At 41.9% G+C, this 17,249-nt stretch overlaps 1 protein-coding gene across 1 annotated transcript in view; it reads right to left on the minus strand.

The window, feature by feature from the left end:
• The window catches only part of LOC112550333 (centrosome-associated protein CEP250-like), an 84,029-nt gene that overhangs the window by 20,803 nt on the left and 45,977 nt on the right, over positions 1 to 17,249 (minus strand). Inside the window, exons 7-10 of the mRNA XM_025204459.1 lie at positions 12,545 to 12,667; positions 10,625 to 10,717; positions 5,296 to 5,356; positions 4,702 to 4,844 (exon numbers count right to left, since the gene is read on the minus strand). Coding sequence (XP_025060244.1) covers positions 4,702 to 4,844; positions 5,296 to 5,356; positions 10,625 to 10,717; positions 12,545 to 12,667 — 420 coding nt within the window. The remainder of the gene's footprint in view (positions 1 to 4,701; positions 4,845 to 5,295; positions 5,357 to 10,624; positions 10,718 to 12,544; positions 12,668 to 17,249) is intronic.

The raw sequence follows: 17,249 nt of genomic DNA on the forward strand, positions 1-17,249 counted from the left end.
CTGTGCCCGTGCTCCAGGGGCGTTCAAATATCCCCGCCAGAGGCTGTGCAATTCCTGCCAGTGGCTGGGATATTTATTGGTATCTATTATGTAACATCTGACTCAATTTGAGAGAGCCTGACATGCTCTGAGGACACAGGTTTATGCCAAGCTGTTTACATTGAAAGTCTGCAAGCCAATGCATGCATAGAGTGGCTAGATCTCATTTCTTCAGTTGTTTGCCAGCCTTTCTCAAAATGAACCACAGACATACTCCTACCCTCTGCAAACTACTTTTCCACTCCAAAACGGTGTCCCCACAAAACTTAAAGCATTGCTTTGTGTAATGCTTATGCTATGCCAGCAGTCCATCCTTATTCACATCTTTCTTCCAAACCATTTTTACTATCATTTGGAAAAAAATAAAAGGTAACTAATGTGGTTTATAACCTTGCATTTAATGAAATCCATTCCATGTTACACTTAAAAAAAAAAAAAAAAAAAAAAAGATAGCATGAATACAACACCAAAGTGGCCCAGTAAAACACTCAATACTTAGGAAACAAGAATTAAAGACCCTCATACAACCTTGATTTAGCTTAATTATGCACATGTATTCTAGTATAGAATCATAGGACTGGATGGTACTTAAAAGATTATCTAATCCAAACAATTCAGAGAGATTATCTACCCTGAAAACTCAAAAAGAAATTCCACAACTTCCTTAGGCAGTTTTTTCTTACAGTTATAAAGGTTTGTTGTTTTCACAAACTGCTGAGATTTAGATTAAATCTATTTTGCTGCAGTTTAAACACACTGGTTTAACCCATTACTATCCAGCTTTCATGGCAAATCAAAGGAGTAATTCTTAGTCTTTATGACAGCCTTTGAATTATTTAAAAACTGCTATTGTGTCCCCCATCTTAATTTCCTTTTTTCCACACTAAACATACCTGGTTCTTTCAATTTCCCTACTTCTAGTTGGTATCCCTCCCCCTTCAGCATTTCTGTGATTTGCATTTGCCTTTGCCTAAAATGTGGTGCCCAAAAGGGGACACAGTATTACAGCTACCCTTGCACATTATAGAGTATTACTAATGCCTGTTGGCATTAGTAATAATATTGTATACAATATTTCTGGTAACATTGTCTACACCTGTATTTGTTTTTTTGTGACAGTATCATGTGGTTGGATCGTGCTTTGTTTACCCTCAATAATTCTACAGCTTTCTCTGCAATGCTTATATGTAGGCAATTATCCCTCCTTCTATACTTGTGCATTTATTTTTACTTAGATGTAGAATCTCTCATTTTTCTTTAATTACATAAGCAGACAACATTTTTCTCCACAGGACCTGCAACTGTACACTTATTTCTTCACTTCCCATGTGGCACCTGGTACCAATTTCTGTTGCCTGCTGGCTCTTGATTTTCGTTTTCACCTCTGCAATGGCTTTGCAGTCCATTCTAATTTTTCTTTAATACCCAGTCCCAGTTTCCTGACATATAGCTCCTGAATTTTTCTACTAGCTCATATCCCACTTTCATGATCATCAACTACACCACCCACTAACCAGCTCCTTTTTTTGCTTTCCCTGTCCTCCAGTTCCAAACCTTATTCAAATACATTAGTATCAGATGGATTCTTCATCAACTGCCCTATATAATAGGGGTGTGCAAAGTGGGCCATATTCGATTTGGATTGGGATTCAGCCCGATTGGGGGACACTGATTCAATTCGTTGATTTGGATCACTGTCCCAAGTTGATTCGGTTGAATCTGAATCTGAAGATTTGATTCTGATTTGAAGAATCAGAGATTCGGCCATAGACAGCTTTAAATGTTTTTTCTACATACCTCGAGGTACCAGGCATGGCTCATGAACGCTGAGATGGTGGGGCAGATGCAACATCCCCTCCCCCCGCATGCTTGGCAGCGGACCAGGAAGTGGACCGGAAGTACTTCCACTCCATGTCCGGATCCACCACTGAGTGCATGGGGGACCCCCCCCTTGCACCCTCCAAGGCTCAGCGATCAGGTATGGGAGACCCTGGGTACCCCCCCAGACCCAGGAGGCACCAGCTGCCAAGCCTGGGGGCAGGGGGGTTCCACCTTGCTCTATGTGGCAGACGCGGAAGTGGACCAAAAGTGCTTCTAGTTCACTTCTGGGCCCACCTCCAAGCATGCTGGGGACCCTCCCCCATGCTCCCATGGGACACTCCATCTGGCCCACCATCTCAGTATTCATGAGCCACCTGGTACCTTGAGGTATGTAGAAAAAACTTATAAAGCTGTGTCTATGTTTGAATTGTCAAATCTCTCTGAATCTCTGAAAATTGATTCAGAGTTCTGGTTCAATTCAGAGAGATTAAAAAGTCTCCTGATTTGATTCAGATTCAGAGATTCAGCCACCAAATTGGGCCAAATCTCCACCAAATCAAATCAGTGACCAAAGCTTTGCACAGCCCTACTATATACCAATAGTACTAGGATTAGGGGTGTTGTAGCTATGAGGAAGGGTACTTTGTGTCTCAAAGTTTGTCTAACATCTCTCCTGACTATATAGTTGGTCCAAGAAAGATATCATGAAAATTTTCCAACTGTATACCGATAGGAGGAGCACTGAAATAGCACTATTCCCCCTGCTTTCTCATTTTTTGATGTCTGGGCCATATTAACTGTAGCAAAACCCCCAGTTTTTCTTTTCCTTTTGAAATGCATTCCCTCCCTTCCCCAACTATTTCTGACTTTTTCTCTCCCTCTCTATTCCCTATAGATAAGTATGAGTAAGTTAAGACATAGGACAAGCTTTAGCATTTTTGTAGATAAGTTTTTTTTCTCTCTCCTCCTTTGATCCACTAGTTTATATTGTACCCACTAGGGTCATAGGAGGTCTGCCTCTATAAAAAGGGGTAGTGAAGACAGACCCAGTGGGATGCCCTCTCCATCTGGACCAGCACCATGCCACACTACCTATCCACCCAGAGGCCCTTCCGGCGACCCCCTCTGGACAACACCTTGCTGGAGAAGACCCTGACTGGCCATCAAGGATCAACTCACAGCCCAGGATAGGTAGCTATCACCCACCTTCCTTCCCAAAGCAAAGGACCTGAACTACAGACCTTGACTTCAATCCCTTCACTAAGCCTTTTTCTCTCCTGTTGTGTGTGTACCAATAACTTCATGGGGCTGTGCAGTGTGTTGTCTGTTTAATAAACCTGTTATTTTAAAACCCCCAAGTTGGGTTTTTTGTCTTATTGACCTCCTGACCCTCCTCCTTGATTTCCCAGCTATCTCCCAGCTTTCTGCCTCTCTGTTTCCTGGCTGTCTCTTCCTTGCCACCGGGTTTTTTCCCTTGCTTCCAACCTGGCACCAAGGACCTCAAGTAACCCAAGCTCCCCTGCTGGTCTGCTGGTTCTAATCCTGGCCCTGTCAACTTTCACTCCTGGCACTTTCACTCTCTTATTTTTTCCTTTCTCATTTTAACCCCCTTCCATCTCCCTCCTTCCCCTCCTTCTGGAAATCTTTGACTCTTGATTCCCCCTCCCATAGTCACCAAGAACCCTAGGTACCCCAAGCACACACATTCACACCACACCACCCAAATTCCAAATTTTCACCACCCTTACCTTGAAGAAGTTCTCTAGATATCTAGCCTAAATCTGATCTCTGTCAGCTTGTGGCCATTGTTCCTTGTTACCCCAAGAGGCGCCCTAGTCACCAGATCATCTTCAATACCTTGTTGTGTCCCCCTAATGAATTTGTAGGTGGCCGCAAAATCACCTCTCAGCCTTCTATTGTGGAGGCTGAAGAGGTCCAGGTCCCTCAGTCTCTCCTCATAGGTCTTGTCCTGTAAGCCCCTAACCATACGAGTGGCCCTCCTCTGGACCCTCTCGAGTCTATCAATATCCTTCTTGAAGTACGGCACCCAAAACTGGACACAGTACCACAACTGCAGTCTGACCAATGCTGCATAGAGGGGCAGTATCACCTCCTTGGATCTATTTATCATGCATCTGCTGATGCATGATAAAGTGCGGTTAGCTTTGCTGATGATTTTGTCACACTGACAACTCATATTCATCTTGGAGTCCACTATGACTCTGAGATCCCTTTCTGCTTCTGTGATGCCAAGAGGGTCACTTCCCAGCCAGTAGGTGTGCTGGATACTTTTGCACCCCAGGTGCAGCACTCTGCACTTGTCCTTGTTGTACTGCAACCTATTGTGTACTGCCCACTTTTCTAACCTGTCCAGGGCTGCCTGCAATCATTCCCTACCCTCCAGAGTGTGCATTTCACCCCACAGTTTAGTATCATCCGCAAATTTGGACAGAGTACACTTCACACCCACATCCAAGTCACTGATGAAGATATTGAAGAGTACAGGTCCAAGGACCAAACCCTGCAGGACCCCACTACCCACATCCATCCAGGTCGATACTGGCCCATCTAGTACCACTCTCTGGGTGTGACTTCTAAGCCAATTTGCCACTCACCGGACTGTGTAAACATCTATATAACAGCCTCTTAATTTATTTATGAGAATAGGATGAGATACCATATTGAAGACCTTGCTAAAGTCCAAGAAAACAAGATCTATATTTTGTTTTAATTATGACTTTAACCAAACTAAAACAGATTGACTGGCTTTAAAAGAACTTGAATAGATTTTATTTATTTTTAAAGTTATCGAAAGAGCAAATATATTTTCGTTATGCTTACTTGCTCTCTAATCTCTAAAACCTCAGATGTATCTGTCTTTTCTGCTGTAATGAAGGCTTTTTGTTGAGGAAAGTCCACCTGGAAATTCATTAGCCCTTGTACTTCTTCCATACTCAGTATAATCTTCTGAAGTTCCTGCAAAGCTGAATTGGGTGGGAAAAATCACAAAAGAAAAACCATCTAAGAAGATTTAATACATTCCTCAAATAACATTATAAATGTTGATCAGGATTGTGAGCATGAGTTAAATTATGAGCCATAGTCTAAAAAATCAAAAGTGTAACATGTAGCATGTTCACTTATTTTGAGTTAAATATTAAGTAATTTTTAAAGGGTCTATACAGTTCTATAACCATTTAACATTTTCATGCTTCTGGGAGTCAGGTGACACAGAAATAATTATTTCTAACTTCACCAATCATTTATCCAAAGCTCACTGATGTCCAATGAAAGTCTCTGAATTTATTTCAATTGGCCTTGGATTAGAGCATAATCAAGCTCATGGGAAGTGAATATAAATTAATCATGAAGAATAAACAGAGAAAATATATCTATCTCATCTAACCAGCAATGTGTCTGAAAAATAAAACTTACTCAAAACATGTTCCATGTATAAATGGTCTAGTTTTTGAGAGAAATGTTCTAGGATCCAAGCCTGAAAAACATGATAGGAACATTACTCATACATGCTTGATATAAATGTTTGAGATAAATGTTCTAGGATCCAAATCTGAAAAACACGATAGCATCATAATTGGAAAAAGGTATCAGCAGCTCTTCCAGAGGAGATATAAAATAGAAAACAACAGTAATAATAATCACAATTTACATTAAAGAACTCTAACTAACAGGGCACAGTAATACACAATAATGATAGGTCATAGAAGTACGTCATTAAGATGTGGCTAGAAAAAGGATACAGGGGCTAAGTACAGACAGTTAGAAAGCCTGAGGCTGAATCGATTAATTCTTCAAAGGTTAGTTTAAGCAATTGAACTAAATGAAAAAGTGAACAAACATTTACTGTTGATTCTGGAAATGCAGCCACATGCCTGCATTGGCTTAGGCCAGAAGCCGAGCGGGGGCATTAGAGCATGCCGCTGTGCCCTAGAGCCCACCCACACTGCCAAGGAGGCTTTGTGGGGGAGGTGCAAAGCATCCTGGGATGCTCAGAGACTGTGAGTTAACTTTAATTTGGAGGGGATCTGGGGCAGAATTTCAATAAACCAGTTTAATGTACATTCGTTAATTTTGTTACTACATCGATCCAGGTTTATCTTAAACCATTTCTGGCCATTTTGGAAGCACTTTATGTGCAATGAACTTCTGTTGTGTTACATATTTGATTCAGTTTCCAATTGCTTATGTGTAATTGTTCATGTGTAATTTCTGTCCCTAGCCTGGAAGTACAACTGAGATCAACCCAACTGAGTTCTCAAATACAATTCAAATGATTTCTCTGTAGCATCTCTCCTAATCACTAAAATCATATTAAAAGGTTTCTGTGTTTTATACAATCATTTGGGGGCAGTGGAACCGAACCGTAGATTAGTCTTAATTTATTAATTTTGTATTTTAGTAATAGAGTCCTCAGTCAGGACCTGAGTCCTTTTGTTTTAGAAATTAAAAAAATACACTCTGATTTGCCCCAAAGAGCTGATGAACTAAAAACTAGTCATGTAAGGAAGGATTATTCTCATGAGTAAAGGCTGCAAGATCAGTCCCCAATATGTCACTCTCCCTTTATTTTGAATCACGGAAATGCACTTTTCCTTTGACATTACCTTTTCCAGGATGTTTAAGGTAGGACTGATTCTGATTGTATGGTATAACTGAGGCATGGTTGTAAATTATGCTATATATTTAGACGTACATAATCTAATATGTTTATTAATAGTCCTCTCCTTCAACTGCTGAAACTGCCCATGATTGATATAAATACACACACATACATAAGCTTTAGACATATATTGATCTGAATACAAAAAAACCCACATTTACACAGGACATTTTGTTCTATGCTACATATATTAAAAATACTAATACATGTTCAAACAGAAGAAAATCCAGAAACTCTCTCAAAAGCAGAAATGCAATCAGAATCAAATTTTACTCTAAGCATAAATACCATCAGTCATCTTCCATACCAAGACACCTTGGAAAAGACATGAGCTTTGCAGTATTCCTAGTAGCTCAGTAGAGTAGGGCTACTTCCAAGTTCAGAGGTCAAGAACATAAAAAATGACCTATTAGATCAAATCATAGATCCTTCTATATTTTACAGTGACAAAGAAGGAATGCTAAAATAAAGAATATTTATCCAGACTGCCCCCTATCCCTTTATTCTCTCTGTTTTTCCTTACAACCTCCAGGATTTAGAAGCCTAAGAAGTTCTAACGTGGAAGTTGTAGCCCTTAAGGCAAATATCCTATCCATTGCTTTCTTCTTTTTTTATTAAGAAGGCTCCATGACAGTGTCTCAGGGTAAGTGGATTGATCATTGAGAGACAGACACCCCAGAATGTCCTGTTTTAGAGAAGGTACATGAACCTGTTTCTCTCACACCCTAGTGGAATATCCTAGAGGATATTCTGATGCGGATCTCTCTGGGTGGGTGGCTAGGTCTGTATTGGACAGGAAAGAGACAGAGCTCAAGTCACCATGGTTTATATTGTGATGCAGAATGGGAAACCCATTTTCCTCCGAGCTCTAGAAAACAGTGATATAACTTTCCTGGAAACCAGTATTTTTTGCCATAATATCACTAATTAAAATTGTGGGTTTTAAATATGAAGAATATAGTGTCTTATCTGATGATGTATCCGTTTCGTGTTCCTGAGCATTTCATGAAAGCATTCAGAAATCCATTAGTACAATCAGATGGTTACAAATATTTACATGGCCTTTTGAAAAAAATCACATATAAAAGTCTTTATGCACAACATAATCAAAAGGTGGCACTGTGGAATTACTTAATCACTATTTCTAGAAACCGTACTCCTTGAAAGATTTTATAACATCTGATTGTGTGCTTAGTATTTCATAGAAGCAGAAAATAGAATTTGATTACTATCCTTTTTTGATTGTTATGCAAACTGACAATATATGTACACGCTTGAAATTGTGAAATTGAGACTCATCTCCACAAATAACACTGAGGTGTAGCAGAATTCCAGAAACAGCTGGGCATTTACCTGGGTAACAAATATTAACAAAAATCATAATATGCATTTAAAAAAGAAACAAAACAAAGATGAAATCCTGGCCCTGTTAAATAGAAAAGTTGCCACTGATTTCAAAGCAACTAGCATTTTATCTTAACAATATTGGAAAAAGATATCAGACGTTAAATTAAAATTAGCAAGATACTTTTCCTGCATGATACTGATTTGAACACAGTCTTCAAATTAGAACACAACAACATAAGACCTAATTGCCATTCACTGGGTCAGGCCATAGGCCAATTTTATCCAGGATCCTGTGTTACACAGGGGCAGAGAATAGATGCTAAAAGGGAGAGTATTGAGGATACTCCCATGCTCAATACATGTGCCTACTGTTGCATCCTTCCTCCAAGAATTTGCCCAGTTCTGCTTAAAATGCCAGCTTCCACAAAATCTGAAGGGTGGTCAGTGGCGATGTGTAGGGGGTACACAGGGGTGCACGTGCACCCTCTGAGAGCTCCCCTTGACTGGCTATGCTCACTGCTTAGGCAATGGGCACAGGGGGCAGGTGGGAGTGCTGGCTCCTGCAAGTGCCAGCCAGGGAATGGGAGCACTGCGGCCACCTCTGGAAGTGGCTGCAGGGCCCGCCCACCCCTGTTGGTGAGATTGGCCATGGGGGACCCCCCTGGTCATTGGGGGGCCACATGCCCCCCCTGACTAAGGTGGCACCAGTTGCCCATGAGGGTAGTTATACAGAACATGGTGATAAACTATTCTCCGTGGTGGCAGAGAACAGGACAAAGAGTACTATACTTATTCTCATACCACACAAACTTTCCCTGGAAGCTTGGGACACATGTTTTAGGTGAAATTGATTTGGGACACATGTTTTAGGTGACACTGATTTCAGCGCTGGAATGAAGGTAGGGGGGTGCTAGAATGGCAGCAGGGGGGCTGTTCTCAGTCCCAGCTCACCCAGAGCATAGGTGGATTCCCATCACCAGCATCATTTCCTCTCCCCCTGCAGCAGGGCCAAATTTTGTGTTGCTGTATAAATAGGGCAAATGGAATGTTGCTACATTGATTTACCTACAGTCACAAGAAAATTAAGAATTTAGGCTGAAACTCCTGCTGATATAGCTTTTCTTACAAGGCATGTTCTTTGGCATGAAAACAAATCTCAACTTCCTTAATATAGAGAGGAATTTTGATTGGCCATTCATTAGGAGAATTGCTGGTACGGAAATGGCACCTGAAAAAGATCAAAATTAATGGGCACCCACAGAAAAAACAATTTAATTAGAGCTTTGATCATGTCCAACAAATAAAGTCATTGTGAGATAACTGAACTCATAAAAGAACAAAGATACTCAGCTATCATACAAAGTTATTTCATTTAATCACTGAAGGGCTATGCAATGCCTTTTTAAGTGTTCTTATTGACCCAAAGTTGACATTTAGTACAAATCCCAGTGAGATACTATGCCACAAGGTGGAGGGGAGGGGGAATGACAATGCTAAAACTGTTCTATTATTTCTTATGTTAGAGACAAGTTAATGAAGTTACTGGAAATAAAGTGTGTAGACCAGTGTAAATAAGGAGAACCATACCAGCAAACAAGACACATTTCCAACAGGATGATAAAAGAGTCACATATAAAAATGCTTGCACACTTAAGATACAGAGTCCTGGTTGAAAATGTTCCACCTAGGAGGCCTCATTTTGTTTCATAATTGCACTGAATAAATCAGGAGTAACAGTTATAATAGTGTATAGCTGGCATAAGGGAGATAATAATTAGGTGAAGTGTGTTGCAACACATGCACAAGATAATACCTCTTTAATACACTCCAGTGTAGTGCACTACATCCTGAGGCGCTCATAATTCTCAACAATATCTGCCAAGGAAAGTGTGCAATGTAGTCATTGCAGTCTTGCAAAATAAGTTTGATGAAAGTCCTTTCACTTCTTGCAAAGACAAAAATCCTGTCATGGCTCAATGTTGAACAATGTTTAAGAAATAATGCAGGCAGAGGTGCACTTGGTGCAGTGGAGGAGGGAGAATAAAGATAGATTTATCCAACCACAATCTCAAAGGCATCTTCTGTACTCCTGAGACACTTTCTCAGGTTGGTGCAAACTTAGGGTTTCTTAAATTAGAACCAGATGCTCACATGTCTAACTGTGCTTTAGCAGTAGGAAATAACCCAAACCCAGAGGACTTTGGCCACACTCGCCTTTCCATAGCAACTTCTCCACCCTGCTATAAGATGTTTATGCTAAGCAGGTTTTCCAGATATCCAGATACTTCACACCTTTACAGCAGGTATAAATCAGATGTAACAGGGACAATTTTCCCAGTCTTATTGCTTTATTAAGCAATGTTTTGTTCATTTAAGAAAAAATAGACCATTGAATCTTCTTTGGTTTCATGACTCTTCCAAAGAAAGACAATATGAAATGAGAAAGGGAAAGGGCAATATTGTTGTATTATAACCAAATAAAAAGAAGAATGATGTAGAATAAATAAAATACTGCTGGAAGTTATGTAAGTGGCTAAGGTCCAACTCCCTCGTAATCAATGTATGAGGCATTTAAACACATTTGAGGATTTCCTAAATGATATATTAGGAGCACAAGTCATATTGAATGTCATTGGAGTTTATAGTTCTAAGTCACTTTATCTTCTTGGAACATGCCATCAAGCAAATTAGATCAGATGCTTGCTTCAGAAAGAAAACCAAGTTCATTTTAGTTACCTTTTCTTCTTCCCATTTTTCATTCTGTTGTTTTATTTGGCAGAGAAGACCTTTCTTTTCTTGGCTCAGTTGCCTGTTTTTCTCTCTCAGGTTCTGGATGCATTAGGGAAAAAAAGTAAAAAAGGTAGAAGATTGGAAAATTTTAAAATGGATCTTGCTTTTGAAAAATAGCTCTGTTGTTTTTCAGTCTATATAATTAATGAATTGGCCTTCAGAGTTGGGGTTGGCAACATATGGCCTGTGAACTTGATCCAGCCAATGGAGCCATTGGATTTGGCCCACAGAGCTGGAAGGCTTTGCTTCTAACTGCATAACTTCTAATCCTGGGGCTGGGCATGCAGAAGGTGCACCTACATTGCTGCTGCTTCTTACCCCCCCAGCTTCATACCTACAACATGGATGTAACTTCCAGCTAGTGTGAACTGAGATGGGGCTGGGCAGCCTCTAGCTGCACCTGGACTGCAGCTGGGAAGGTGGGAGGAGTTATGGGGAGAAGTGGCACCAGTACAGAAGCAGCCTTCAGCCCTCCAGCCCTGGCCCAGCTCCCCACTGGCTGGAAGCTGTGCCTGTGCAGCAGCCAGGGATCAGGAGGCTGGAGAAAAGCAGCAACAAAAGTGTCAATAAAGTTCTCAACTGCTCTGGCCCAGTACAGCTGGCTTCTGCCTGTAAGCTGCCTCTTGTACCCCAGCTGGGGAGCAGGGGCCTGGGAAAAGTGGTGGTGGTGGCAGGGAAGCTCCCAGATGCCTGGTCTAGTGGTCTCAGCATGGGTGCAGGCAAACCTCCCTTGCTGCTGATGCACCAGCAAAGCTGGTTTATTAAATCTGATTAAATTAAATGAAAGTTCAGGAATTGCTTGGAAAGTATTTTGAATGTGTCTATGGACATTCAAATTAAAGCTGGTTATAAACCAGCTAAAGAGTTTTTATACATTTTTAAGCACTAACTTAATAGCTGGTTGGTGCTTTTTATACCTAGATAGTAACTTTTATTGCATGATAATTACTTTGCACGTGGCTGATCTACATTTACTGTGTGATTCATCAGTTAATCGTGTGATACTTATTTTTGACTTATGGCCAGTCTAAATTTATTGTGCAATTCATCAGTCAGTCATGTAACATATGTAATGTAGGGTTACCATATTTCCAGTTTCAAAAAAGAGGACATCTGTCATATGGGGGGAGAGGGGTATAGGACTGGGGGGGACAGGAGTGATATGTCAGTGCCCTGTCCCTGCCCATTCTGTTGCCCCTCACTCCCAAGCCACAGCCCCCCTGCTCCACCCAACCACCACCCCCCAGAAGCCACAGCCCCCCCCATCCTGCCAGTGCCCCTCACTCCCAAACCGCAGCTTCTTGCTCCCCACAACCCTGCCACTGTGAGCACAGGCACTGGCCCCAATGCCACTGGGCCAGCCACATAGCTCCTGGTGCTCCTCCCTCACCCATTTCCCCCCACACCTTCCCCCACTGAAGGGGCATGCATTTGGGGCATACTCTTGACCTGTCCTGGACCCCCCACACACACATACACACAGGCACACACACACACACACACACACACCCCCGCCCCCCACAGACTTACCTACATCCAGCTGCCAGGCTACTCCCATCCCCTTCCTGGCTACATCCCAGCCACGTGTGAGTGTGTCCTGCCTCCAACTGCCCTGTCCCAAGCCCCAAGAAGCTCCTTGCAAGCCAGGAGCAGAGCAAAATCCTGGACATTTGATTGTATTTTAAAAAACCACCCAGACCTGGATCAGAGGATCTAAAAAGAGGACATATCCGGGAAAACCCGGATGTATGCTAACCCTATGTAATGTGTACAAGGGGCCTAAGACACTGCATGCACTTCACAGAAACTCCCAGATGAGCAAGTCTGTAATTTTTATTCCCAGGTTAAATTCTTTAGTTCCGTTACCTTAATCATATCTTGCCATTCCCCATTCCTCTTGTCTACGAGCTCTTGGTACGCTTCCAATTGGGCTTTCAGGGTCTTAATTTTGCCATTGTAATGATTCTTCAGAACAATTACAGCCTGTTCCTATACAAAGAGTAATTGAAATCAGGAAAGCTAAGAGAGAAGAAACAGTTTCATATAAAAATCTTGGTACCTTATTCTCACCCCTCTTTGTCCCCAATAAGATTTTCTTCATTCCTTTAAGACTTTGTGTAGCAAACTTGTGGAGCAAACACTCTTGGTTAGATAGTTTCTATTACTTTCTCTCTCTCCCCCCGCTCCTTTCTCTCTCTCTCTCTCTCTCTCTCTCTCTCCCTCCACAACCCCTCTCCCACTTGCTGATCAGTTCAGAAGCATATTTGTTTTAAGAATGGATTGCTTCATTGTAAGAGCAACTTAAGATCAAGTTATCTTAAATACATAGAATTTGATTAGGAAACTCAAGAGAGAAATTAAATCAAAGACAAAAGTTACAGGATATTACTATATCTCAGCCTGCACCCAGTTTCACATAAAAAGAATAACAAAATATTCAGATTAGAGTATGTACACATAATAATTATAATGCTAAAAAAAAGTCCCATGGCTTTAGGATCTCTTGGCATGATTTGGATGATCATAGTGGTGTAAAGGAATAGAAATGACATTAAAATCAGGGCAAGTTTACTCCTCTGAAGCTGATGTAATGAGTGAAAGCAATAGGCTCTTTGTCACTTTGTCACCATGTTCAGGTCTGTCTGTCAAAGCCAATGAGGTATGGGGCTGTATTTGCATAGATATTGTAAAGTTTGTGCAGGTGTGCTAATTTGAGTATCAGGGTAAGGTTCTGTTCCCTATCCAGGAAAAAAGCCATTGTATACTACTACACACAATGAACCCTCACAAGTCTAGATTTGCAATCTTCATATCTTTAATTCATTTTCTTTTTACTGTTTACAAAGTCTTTTGAATATGTGTAGGTGCCAACATTTTTGTTTGTTGGGATAGAATAAGGTTTGTTTGAATGTGAACTGTGACATCTACCTAGGTAGTGGTTGGCTTTCTCTCCCTGGGCTGGTGACAGCATACAAGGTGTTAAAGGCAGAACAGTGAAGAAGCAGGTAACAAGAATAAGAGGTGAACAACTCACCATGTGCCATTGGAAGAAAGCCTGAAGGATAAAGAGCCAAGGAGGGCTGGACACTTCTCAAGGGTACAGCATTGGAAACTCCAGAAGAAGCTATTCCAACACGATAGAAACATAAAAAGAATGGTAAAAGACCAATGTGGCTGCACAATGAACTTCTAGAATGCCTCAAGAGGAAAATACACAGACAATGACAGGATGGGCAAGTCACCAAGGAAATTGCAAGAAATTTCAGGAACAAAAACGAGGTAAAGGTAAAAATTGAGCTACATCTGAAAGAGGAAGTTGAAGACAAGAAGGGGTTCTTTAAATATGTTTTCCAGAAAGGAAAGACCAAGGAAGCTGTGGTTCCACTATTAAATAACCAAGGAGTGCTTGTAACAGAAGATGCAAAGAGGGTGAAGAATCTCAACAACTACTTTTCTTCAGTCTTCACAAAAAGAACAAATGCAACCAGACAGTTAATAAGGATTTTTAAGTAATGAACAGGACAGGTTGGGGGGTGAGATAATGAAAGAGACACTCTGAATTAGTTTGAATGAATTCAGGTCAGCAGAGTCTGATGAACATCATCCCACAGTAGTGAAGGTACTGACAGTAGGGGATCTCAGAGCCCTTGGCAATAAGATTTAGCAAGTCATGGGAGATGGGTAAGCCATCAGAGGACTGGAAAAAGGCCAAAATAGTGATCCTCTTCAAAAAGGCAAAACAAATAAATACAAAAAAGCATCTAAGGAAGTATAAAGTGGTAGGCCCAACTTCATACTCAAGTACGTGATGGAACATATGATAAGGAAGTCCATTTGCAAGCATCTGTAGGAGGAAAGAGCACCACTTGTTATCAGTTGTGGCAGATGACAGAACAAGGAGCAATGGTCTCAAGTTACAGCAAGGGAAGTCTAAGTTGGATATTAGGAAAAACTTTCTCACTCAGAGGGTAGTGAAGTGCTGGAGCAGGTCACCTAGAGAGTTGATGGAATCTCTATCCTTGAAGGTTTTTAAGTCCTGACTTGACAAAGACCTGACTAGAATGTTTTAGCTGGAGATGGTCCTGCTTTGAGCAGGGGTTGGACCAGATGACCTGCTGAGGTCTCTTCCAACCCTGATTTTCTGATTCTATGTAAGGCCATTCATGAGTAGTCAGTCTGGATCTGTCAAGAACAAATTATGCCAAACCAATTTGCTCTCCTTCAACAAAGTATCTCAGTTGATGGAGGGAATTCAATAGATATAGGGCATGTCTACATATTAATTAATGCATCCTAGTTACTGCACATTAAGTTTAGTACTTAGTTAACCAGGTACTAAGCATACTGATTCAATGCTCAGTAACTTGTGCTACTGCACAATAGCACCAATGCACAGGGGTTTTTTTATGCTTACTGTGCAGTACCCTAATAGTACTGTGCAGTACTTGACCGGCACGCTACTACACTGTGCTATCAGGCTACTACACAGTAAGTGTCTCATGTAGATGTGCCCATAATGTATCTGAACTTCATTAAGCTTTTAACAAAGTCCAGTGTGACCCTTTCATAACCAAATTGGAGAACTGTGAACTAGACAAAACTACTATAAGGTGGATAGACAACTGAATAAATAGCTACAAGTGAAGAGTAATTACAAATAGATCCCTGTTTGAATGTCAGGAGGTTTTTAGAAGAGTCCTGTAGGGGTTGGTCCTGGGCCTAGTGCTGTTCATTGTTCTGTTCAAAATTATTAATGATTTGGATGTTAGAATAGAGAGCTTCCTCAGTGAATGTGCATATGGCATGAAACTAGGAAGGAGTGCAAACACTGGAGGACAGGAGCACCATTCAAATGGATCTTGATGAAGTTCAATGCTGACAAATGCAAGATACTAGAACACAGGAATAATAACTAAGAGCAAAAATGCAAAATGGATGACAACTGGCTGACTAGCAGTACTAAGGAGAGGGATCTAGAAGTCGCAGTGGATCACAGACTCAGTATGAATCTGTAGTATGATGTAGCTCCAAAAGTGCTAATGCAGATTTGAGCTGCATCATTAAGTGCAAGATGCAAGAGGTGATGGTGCCTCTTTACCCATCTAGGTTAGGTCTCATCTAGAGTACTGTATATAGTTTTGGGCTCCACATATAAAAAGTGTGTGAAAAAATTAGAGAGAGTACAGGGGCAGGCTGCAAAAATTATAAAACGCTTGGAAGGCAAGCCATATTAGGAAAGATAGAAAGAAATAGTCTTGTTTAACTTTCAGAAAAGACAATTGGGAGATGACATGATAGCAGACTTTCTAGTGAGGTTGTGGGATCTCTTTCACTGGAGATTTTCAAGAAGTCTTTTGATAAGTATTATTTAGAAATGATTTAGGAGTATCAATGACTGGACTACGTAGTGAAGCTCAGGAGGCTCCCATTTAAAGATCTCTGGGAGATCATGCATGGGAGTTCTGCAGTCCAGAGCAGGTGGATATTGTAGAGGACAATGCTCAGTAATAGATGAATGAAGCAAAGCTCCATAACAAGCTGAGTTACAAACCAGTAGTATAGGGGGTGGAATAAGTGAAAGCAAAAGGACAACAAAAAGCGGGTGTGCAGCGCTGTTTGCTGTCCTGAGATTGCAGAACTGAGTGGAGGGCCTTTAATATTTCATAGAATAATAGAATCATAGAAAATTAGGGTTGGAAGGGACATCAGGAGGTAATTTAGTCCAACCTCCGACTCAGAGCAGGACCATCCCCAAAGAGATCATCCAAAGCAAAGATTTATCTAGCCAGGTCTTAAAAATATTCAAGGATGGAGAGTCTAACACCTCTCTGGGTAACCTGTTTCAGTGTTTTACTACCCTCCTCATGAGAAAATTCTTCCTAATATCTAATGTAAACTTCACTTGCTGCAACTTGAGCCAATTGCTCCTTATTCTGTCATCTGCCACAACTGAGAATAGTCTACTGCCATCCTCTTTCAAACTGTCCCAGGGGAGCTGGGGTGACCGGAGGACCCCAGGTCAAAAACAAAAGAAAGCCTCACTTACCTCCTGCAGGGGCCGAAAGGCGTGGGGAAAGGTGCGCGGCAAAACCGCCCACGCGGTTTGTTAGCCGCACCTATATCCAGCTGGGGCAAGGTGACGTCAGCAGGAGATGCCGCCTGGCGGAGATAAAAGACTGCCCCGAGGATGCAGCAGGGGGGCTGGTGAGCGGAGGCTCGATGGGGAAGCCCACACCCCGAGAGGCGCAGCGCGGGACAGCAGGGGCAGAGCCTGCGGAGGCGCAGGCAGTGGCGTCAACAGCAGAGCCGGCAGGGAAGCTGGTGAAAGAACCGGTAGCCGAACTGGCATGAGAGCTGGCAGCAAAGCCAGTGAGGAAGCCGGCAGCAGGACTGGCGTGAGAGCCAGCAGCAGAACCGGCGAGGAAGCCAGCAGTAGAACCAGCGAGGGACCCAGCAGCAGGACTGGCATGAGAGCTGGCAGCAGGACCGGCGAGGAAGCCGGCAGCAGGACCAGCGAGGGCTCAAGCATGCAAGCCGGTAGCGGAGCCAGCGAGGGCTCAAGCAGGGAAGC

Source organism: Alligator sinensis, unplaced genomic scaffold (genome assembly GCF_000455745.1).
Source record: "Alligator sinensis unplaced genomic scaffold, ASM45574v1 scaffold308_2, whole genome shotgun sequence".
Taxonomy (NCBI): Eukaryota; Metazoa; Chordata; order Crocodylia; family Alligatoridae; genus Alligator; species Alligator sinensis.